This window comes from Arachis duranensis, chromosome 5 (genome assembly GCF_000817695.3).
Source record: "Arachis duranensis cultivar V14167 chromosome 5, aradu.V14167.gnm2.J7QH, whole genome shotgun sequence".
In the NCBI taxonomy this organism is placed as follows: domain Eukaryota; kingdom Viridiplantae; phylum Streptophyta; class Magnoliopsida; order Fabales; family Fabaceae; genus Arachis; species Arachis duranensis.
Window position 1 is genome coordinate 100,582,162 of NC_029776.3, and position 9,311 is coordinate 100,591,472.

At 34.5% G+C, this 9,311-nt stretch overlaps 2 protein-coding genes across 2 annotated transcripts in view; both read right to left on the minus strand.

Moving 5' to 3' along the window:
* The window catches only part of LOC107491335 (uncharacterized), a gene marked incomplete in the record, with an annotated part of 1,276 nt that extends 289 nt beyond the window's left edge, over positions 1-987 (minus strand). Inside the window, 2 exon segments of the mRNA XM_016112179.3 lie at positions 1-462; positions 668-987. Coding sequence (XP_015967665.1) covers positions 19-462; positions 668-934 — 711 coding nt within the window.
* Positions 988-4,227: 3,240 nt separating this feature from the next.
* Positions 4,228-6,073, minus strand: LOC107491334 (mitochondrial outer membrane protein porin of 34 kDa). Its single transcript, XM_016112178.3, has 5 exons — positions 5,821-6,073; positions 5,626-5,712; positions 5,058-5,119; positions 4,732-4,985; positions 4,228-4,629 (listed from the first exon to the last, which is right to left on the minus strand). Exons 1-5 carry the CDS (start codon positions 5,885-5,887, stop codon positions 4,311-4,313), a joined length of 789 nt encoding a protein of 262 aa, XP_015967664.1. The 5' UTR covers positions 5,888-6,073; the 3' UTR covers positions 4,228-4,310.
* Between the last annotated feature and the right edge of the window lie 3,238 nt (positions 6,074-9,311).

The window sequence follows — 9,311 nt, forward strand, 5'->3', positions numbered from 1 at the left end:
GTACATTTGAACTAAGAATCAATCAGCCTCTTGCAACCCATCTAGCACAACAGACCCAACAAACAACCCAACCGCGCCAACTCCAAGTACGGCGGCGACAACCGCCTGTACGGCAACAAGAGCAGCGGAGTCATCAGGGATGAGAACAATCGCCGCGATGGCTGCGACGAGGGCTGGCAGAGCCGCGGAGGCGAGGGCGGAGGGAGAGAATCCGGCGGCGTTCTCGAGCAGGCTGAGCAGTCCAAGCTCCTCGGCTTTCGAGAAGACGCCAAGCTTCTCGATGGAGGAGAGCGTGAGTCCGAGCTCCTCCGCCTTGGAGAGCAGCCCCGCCTTCTCGACGTTGCTGAGGACCTTCCTCTTTTCCAACTTCTTGAACACGTCCACTTCAACTTCCTCGCTTCCCTCGTAGAAAATCCCCGCCCCAAACCACTCCTTCTTCCAATTATCGTCGTACTTGTTCACCTTCAAGTATGAAACGGTTAAAAAGTTAGTTAGACGGTTACGTAGGGACGTACAGTTGTTATGGTTTCTTGGTTAACAGTCACGGATGCAGAAAAATTAGTTAGTCATGCAGTTGAGAAGTTAGTTATTGGCCGTTAGAGATGTTAGATATTGAAAATATAACAGAGTGATGAGAGGTGATTTGTGGGTTTGTGTAATTCTTTACCTTCTTTTTGGGAGCCATGGCGAGGATGGTTAAGGGTTTCCTGGCGGTGGCGGTGAGAAGGGAAGGTTTGCGGCGGAAGGAGCTGAAGGAGAAAGTGGTGTGATTGTTGTGGAGGGATCGAAGAGAAGGAGATGAAGAAGTGGCAGGAATTGCCATGGATGAGATGGGTTTGGGGTTTCCTTTCGGTTTGGGAGCTTGGGTTGCAGGAAGAGAAGGGTTCTGTGCTGTAGTGCTGTTGGTGTCTAAACTGCCACGTGGGACCACCATGAAATACTAATAACCTTGTTTCTCCGTAACGCGATCTTCTTGTTTCATTTCCACCAATCAGATTGAAGATAGCTTTATCTTTGGCTACCTATCAAAAGCTTATAAAGACATAAGAAAAGTTGAAATGGGTCAAACTAGTCCGACTAATTTGAGGATTTTTACTCTTAAAATTAAATTCCTTTAAATTTTAGGTTAAATGGATTGGAGTTTAATTAATCTGTATAAAATTATAGAATAAACAGATTAGCTCGCGTATTAATCGGACAATCCATTTAAAAGAAAATATGCTTATTCGATATAAAATTTCGATCCATTAATTAAAAAAATATTTGTTAAAAGTTTTTGGTATCACATTGGCCTTTTTCGATTTAAAATCTTTTTTAGCCTAAAATTAAAATTTAAACGAATCAACCTATACAAGTTGTCCGAACTTAAAATTTTAACCTACCAACAAACAAATGATAAACTAGCCAACCGGTATAACGGACAGATTTAAGAAAAAGGTATAGGAAATCAAGTGTCAGTCAAGAATTAAATTATTTAATTAATTATAATTATTAATAATTAATTTTAAATTTAAATTTAAATAATTAAAAACTGATTAAGTAAATTTAATTAAAAATTACAAAAAAAAATTTATTTTTTTTATATTAACCTGCACACCCTAACAACAATACAGATACAGATTCTCTCTCGCGACAGGTCCTTTCCACCCCTGCCCTCACGTCAAGTCCGACATGGTTTTCGGCAACGATTTATGAGAATGGTAATAAATTAATTTTTCAAGAGAATACCGTAAAAATGATGCTTGTCCATCTCGTTAGATTTTGCTGTATTTGTATTACTTTCTCTTTGACGTCAGAACTTTTGGTGATGTAACAACTATTGATGTTGTTTTGAGTTTTTAATAAAAATGATTTCTTCTGTAGCAGATAGCAGGTATATCGGGGTCTTGATATTGAATTTACAAAGCCTTCCCAAAATGATAGAAAGGTGCATACTATGACATCATCTGCTACTCTGCATTAGTTTATCAAATAGAAAAAAAGAAAAAAATGCCAAAAATGTTGGTTTGGTTGTCTAAATTTGGATAGAGTTGGTAATCAGGATTTTGCTGATGAGTCGTTTGGCGAGCCCAAGAGTGAGGCGGCTCTTGCCGGTTGTTCAAGAAGAAATGAGTGATGGAGTACGGACTGTTTTTGAACAATAATTACAAAAATATATAAAAAAAATTTATTTAATATAAAAAAAACATTCTAATGCTTAAGAAAAGAAATGTCTAGTTATAAAATTTAAAAAAATCTATATAATTCTTAAAAAAATAGAAATATCCACATTTATAATACAAAAAATTCGAAAAATACATTAAAAAACATCTATTTAATATGAAAAAGAAATATCATAATGATTAGCAGAAGAAACATCCATGTATATTAAACCTTTATTAAAATGAACTTTGAAATTTAATCTATTAAAATATTGACAGAAATTGATTGGACCCTAATTAATTCTATAGGAGTACTCCAAATTTAAATAGATAGTACCTAAATTGTATAAACTGAATCTTTTGACATCTCTACAAACACCCCTACTAATTACAAGATGCGAAAATTTTCTGGAAGATCAGGCTTTGAGTGTTTGGATGGCAGCCGAAGAGAAGAAAGTAAAACCCTAATTGAAAAAATATACGGCAAAACAAGAATTCATTTCATTCGACGTTAAATGTAAAATCTTGATTTAACTGACAAATTACATAGTAAATCAAACAATTTCATCCAACAAAATACAACAAATTCCACTTATACTACGTGTTTATATCAATACTCAGCGGCCATAACATTGAATTACTTTTTTCCTACCCTTTTAGGCACCAATCATTCTTTTTTATTTTTCGTCATACTGTTTCTTCTTCCATACCAAATTCCTCAAACTGGAATTTCAAACTGTTCTAGCAGAACAATAAAAATGTCATTTAGAATGATTTTTCATCATGCATTATTCACCATGTCTTTTTGCTTCCATAAGACTACTTACTAGTGTCTACGCCAATAAAAACGTAAAGCCCACATCCCAAACTCTTTTCTGTAGCCCACAAACATTGTTCACATAACTAATTTATTCTTTAAAATAAAATATAAATTTAAAAAAGTTTTAATTTTTAATCTCCCCGGCAAGAAATGGGTTCCGAGAGAGAATTACCCCAACGTAACAGTGGCCGCATAAACATTAAACAGTGTCCATCTCCCACATCTTGCCATACGCGCTAGACTCCAATTCGCCACGCAGAGACAGCATCATATGGTAACTTCTGCCGTTCGCACAACAGAATTTTTTAAAAATATTTATTTAAATATTATCACAAAAATCGAATAAAATAAATAAATCGTTCGTTTAATACAAATTTTTTTATAATTTATAAAAAATATAATTTTTTATTTATTTTTATCATATTTTTAAAAATAAAGAATCGTTTTTATGGGATAAGTTTTAAAGTTGTCTCTAACATTTCAATTGTCTTATTTAAGTCTCTAATGTTTCAAAATTTACTCGATGTTGTCCTGCCATTAAAGATCCGTTAACAAAATTAAATTTTAGTTTTATCCTTTAACAATAACAATTTTTTACTGTATATAATATTTAATTATTTTTTAATCACATCTAAATAAATTACACTTAATCACATTACTTTCATTCAAAATAAATTTATTTTTTTATAATTTTACACTTAAAGTTACAAGTTAATATAAAAATATAAAAAAATTTTAGAATGAAAATAGTGTGATTAAGTATAATTTACTTAGATATGATTAAAAAATAATTGAATACTATATATAGTAAAAAATTGATATTATTGAAGGATAAAATTAAAATTTATTTCTATGCATCAGTTTTGTTCCCAATGTTTTCGTTCTATTTAAATTTCTAACGTTTCAAAATCGTCTTAATTTTGTTCCACTGTCAATTCTGTTAACGAATCTTCACGGTAAGACAATATTGAGCTAATTTTGAAACGTTAAAAATTTAAATAGGACAATTGAAATGATAGAGATAACTTTAAAACTTATCCGTTTGGAGACAAAAATAATACTTTATTCTATTTTTAAATTATTTAAAAATATTTTGTCAATAATATCTTTTATAAACGTTTTTGTTAAGGTCTGAATTATTTTTCAAATAACAAATTGATAATTAACTCGTAGACACTAGACAGATCAAAATTTTTTGATTTCCTACCCTGCCAGTAATATCATATTATTTATACGGTTTGTTTTCTTTGCTTCTCAATTCATGAAAGATTCAAGTCTGTTGACCTGTATTAAATTAAAAATAATGATTGGAAGAGTAAAATCAAAATTTACATGACTGAGAATGTCCACTAGGGACACAGGGCCATAGAGAAGCCAAGCTTGGGAATCATCTCTTCACGGCCACCGAGATCGATTTCGGCAGCCATGGTTACATAAAATTTCTTCCAGAAATCTTGTTGAACGAGAAAACCTGCCTTGCCGTAGGAGTCAAGTCGTGCCTTGATCAGAGTCGAAGGAAGCAGCGCGTGCTGCGCTCCCATGGTAACACTGGTCACATTTTCCGAAAGGCTATGATTCACTTCGGCTGCAATGGCACTTCTTGTTAAGGGGTTCACATCCACAAAGAATGAGCCTCTCAGAGTGTCGAATTTGTCTTCGTCGCCGCGCCTGCATAACACCCAACACTCTTTTTCATAATACACTCACTCAGGATTTTCAACAAATAATTAATGATTTGTTTTATGTTGTGATGTGATTTTTAGTATCTACATCTTGTGAGATGGGCTCACTCTTCCCATGGTCAAGGAAGCAGCAAGGTAGGGACTGCTCAAGTTCAAACCAGCATTGAGCCTTTCAATCGCTTTTGATGATATGTCAAGGGCAACACAGCCTCCCAGGGACACAATGCTCGTTCCTATTAGACCCGACACGGTTGCGGCCGGGACCAATTCTTCTTCCGAATTCGCCAGCAATCCAACACTCCCTGTAATCCCCATGTATTTATTCAAGTATTGAAGTTCAACCTGTATTGAAGATCAGTTTATATATTGTGTCACATAAGTAAATGATAATAAACTAGATCATATATGAGGTACCTTCCCAGAATCGGGTACCGTACATTCTAGAACGGTCCTCAGTCCTTGCACAGCTTGTTCTACTGTAATGGATAGCAGATACAGAACATCACAATGAGACATGGAATAATTCCACAGCTATTTCAAGATTCTTAGAAACTCACATTCTTCTTGTATGCTGTGGACAATCTTTAGGACTAATTGCTTTTTAATAAGTTATGGTTGGGAAACATAATTAAGAATTTAAGTGTAAATGTATGTTCTTCAAAAAATAAAAATAAAAATAATATTCAAGTCAGTTCCTAATTTTTTATTTGTTAAATAAATCAATTATGAAATCAAATTTTGATTAAAAAAAATCATAATAGTTTTTAAAAAATTTTAAAATTTTGAGATCAATCTCTTTATATAGATAAATAATTCGATACAAGAGCTGATATATCTGATGCAATAAAAAGTTTGTAAACTGATTTAATAATTAAAATTTGCAAAGACTAAAATATTTAACTAAATATTTCTTTGCAACTTAAAGTACAAATTAAATAAAGAAATAAAAAACCAAGAAGGGATGAAGTTGGTATGAAATTACGTTCACAGGAGAGATCTACATTCCAGTCGAAGTATTTATAGTGAAACTGCATTTCTGGTCGTTCAGCATAGTCCTTGTAAAGCACATCTAAAAATAAAGGCAAATACAAAGTTGATTTATAATATGAGTATATGATAGCATATTTGCTCTATATTCTGATGAAATATTTCAAATAATAGAAAGGTAAAATAATACCTCTAGCCCTCTTCCCAATATCAAAATAGCATCCAGGGGATGACTTGCTCATTTTTGCTATGTCCATATGAATGCTTAGAAATCAAATTTTCATTTGATAGTCTCAGTTATGATACAGAGAGTTTAATGAGATGGGAGGGAAAGGTTGCAAGAGTGAGCAGTGAGGTTGGCTTGTCCGAAATGTGATGTTTCCTCGTGTACAAAATAACAAAACGGCAATTAATTGGGTATGTATAGACGAAATTTCCATTAACCAAATCGTAGCTATAAACTAGGACCCTATTAAACATGGGGGATAGTGAACAAGAGTAAGGCAGAAGTTAGCTATTTAATTATCAACGTTGGTACGGTTTACAGAGTGAACGAACCTGGGTCCGGAATGTTTTATTTTATTTTCTTTTTTTATTTTTTCTTTTTACCCATGTGGACGGAGTGTGAAAAGGACCTGTTATTTTTGTCCTCTTTCCTTCTCTCTCTTCCTTTTTATATTTTCACCAATAATGTTTATTGACAAAAACAATGGCTAATTTTTCAATAATTTGTAGGTGTTTTGTTGCTGTTGGGCAGAGCAACCAGCTTAAAGTTTTTAAAAACTCATGCCCGTGGCAAGAATCAAATTTTCAGTTCTTAAAAGAAGACGACTTCTATGAGAAGAAAAATAAACCCTTAAATAAATTTATGTAGTATGTGAGTGTGTTGTGTGGGTGTGTATTACATAAGTAATGTTTAGAATTAAAGATTGTGTAATCCATTTGACCATAAAAAAAAAAGACAAGTCCCTTTTATTTAACCATACTCCTCAATGTAAAAATGGCAAAATAGTTGATGAAATGATACGACAATAATAAATAAATAATTCCCAAAATACAATAGAAAAATATGGTGAGAGGAATATTGTGAAAAATCAAATATAAAATGACAAAAAAAAGAAAGAAGAAAGCTAAAAATTAAAGGAAAAAATATGATGTTCTGTTAAGCTGCATTTGGTATAGGTTATTAGGACACAATATTATGTTAGATGGCTAGAAATTAAAATTAAAATTTTAATTTTGGAATACAAAATTTCAGTCCTTTCAGTACTTTCAAAAAGTGAAGGACATAGGTGATTGAACTTTTTGGGGACAAATACTAAAGTTCTAAGAGTAATGCTAGGGAACCAAAAGGGTATTAGACAAAAATCAGCCAAATACTTTTGGGTGAATCCAAAATCTCTACGAGTTAATATATATGGATGCTTTTTCGAGATAAGTCTCAATGTAGTCCCTGAAGTTGCACTCGAGCCTCAAAGTAGTCCCTGAACTTAAAAGTTCCTCAGAGTCATCCCCGAACTTGCACTCCGGGACTCAAAGTTGTCCTTCCGGCAATTTCTGGACACGTGGCGCAACCGGAAAGCTGAGTTGGCAAGCTTAGTGACACGTGGGACTCACACAAAAAACTAAGCAATGAAAAAGTAATAAGAGAGGTCTTAAGCTTTTTATCATCCTGGCGCCGAGCTATTTTTCCGCAGGACCTCCCCTACAGTATCGTCACCGCAGTAGAGTTTAACTACCAAGTTCGGGATGGATTGGTGTGGTTCCTCTACGCCTAGGACACCAGAATATCTTATTATTAATATATATATATTCCATATATTATATGGGTTGCCCGGGACTCGATCTCACTTTAGGTCTCTTTTAAATTGATTCACTTGTGAATTAAAATCTCATATATATTGGGTATCTAGGGAGAATTCACTTTGAAAGGACTACTCCCTAGATACATCTTTGAACCTACTCTCAGTATGTAGATTTTTTCTAAATTTTTCTAAAGATAAAGATTCAAACTCCATATTTTCATCTTTTTTTTCTTTCTTTTTTATAAAAAGCTTAAGACCTCTCTTATTACTTTTTCAATATGAAAAAGTAATAAGAATTCAAAAACTAAGCAATGAAATTCTAAACAGGGCGGAAGTTCTAGATAAGGAATTTATACCATTGGATATATTCCAAAAACGAATTAGATTATGCAATGAAGAGACTCAAACAAAAAACTTACCTAAACTACCTCCACAGGATAGACCTCAACAGAAAACTGAAGAGTAACGGCAGCAAGTGATTGAGTTCAGTAGTTCCTCATATAAAATTATGAAGGAATTACTATTATAAAATATTGGATTTTCCGTTATTTAAATCGCGTATCTCCATCACTTGTCGTGATTTATCATTCAATGAATGACTGAAAAAAAGCATCAATATCGTCACTATCATCAATATCGTCACTATCATCAAAAAGAAAACTCTTAGGCTTGTTATCCAGGAACTTGTTCAGAAATACTGTAATGAAAGGAACATAGGAGTTTGTCGCTAGGTATTCAACTTCTCATTTTGTTCTAGGATTCTTCCTATTCGTAGGTCATTTATGGCACGCGGGAAGAGCTCGCGCAGCTGCCGCAGGATTTGAAAAAGGAATTGATCGCGATTTTGAACCTGTTCTTTCCATGACTCCTCTTAATTGAGATATGAGATCTAATGCTTGAAGTAGGAATCACGTTGATTTTACCATACATATAGGGTTGAGTCGAGCGGTTTAGCAGCTAGCTGATGTGGCAGAGTAAACTCTTCTGACTCAATTTGGTCCCTCAATTGAAATTAAAACCCTAATCCCCAAATTTGAAGCCCACAGTGCTCACTCTGTTCTCTTCTGTGTTCTTCTCTTCTCCCTCTCTGAAGCCCGTCGGTTATGGCAAGCGCGAGCAACTAGGAGCAATGTGAGCAACAGTAAAGTCTGGTTATCAATCTGAGTGTGCCAGAGTTGGGGTTCATGTCGAAAAGGTTAGATCTTTGTGGCAGATTTTCAAATTGTGTGGTGAGAGAAACATGGGTTTCAAGAATCTCTTGTGCTCTTATGAGGTCATGGCATCATTGTTTGTGCAGGTTGGGATGCTTAGAGAAGCTGATGGCTTGTTATTTGAATTGGAGGGTGAAGGAATTTCATTGGATAATCATGAGATTTTCAGTTATCTGATTGAAGGGTATGTTGACATGAAAGAATTAGAAAGGTCTGTTTTTGTGTATGATTTTATGAGGGTCACGGTATGATTCCTTTGCGGTTGTGTTACCATGTTCTTGTTGATCTTTTGGTGAGAATGAAGATAACAGAGCTTGCATTCAGGGTTTCAGTTGATATGCTGGATTTCTGTGGCAAATTGAATTGTGCCAAGGCGAAAACGTTGGAGAATTTGGTGATACTAATTTGTGGCAATGGAAAGATTCTGGAAGCCAGGAACATTGTCAAGAAGGTGTTGCCTTTCAATCCTGAGGTTAGTAGCTTCGTTTTCAGAGTGAACAATGTGACCTTCAAAAAAGGGATTATGGTTTTAACTTCACCTGAGGGACCAAATTGAGTCAGAAGAGTTTACTCTGCCACATCAGCTAGCCGTTGTGAGTCCCACGTGTCACTAAGCTTGCCAACTCAGCTTTCCAGTTGCGCCACGTGTCCAGAAATTGCCGGAA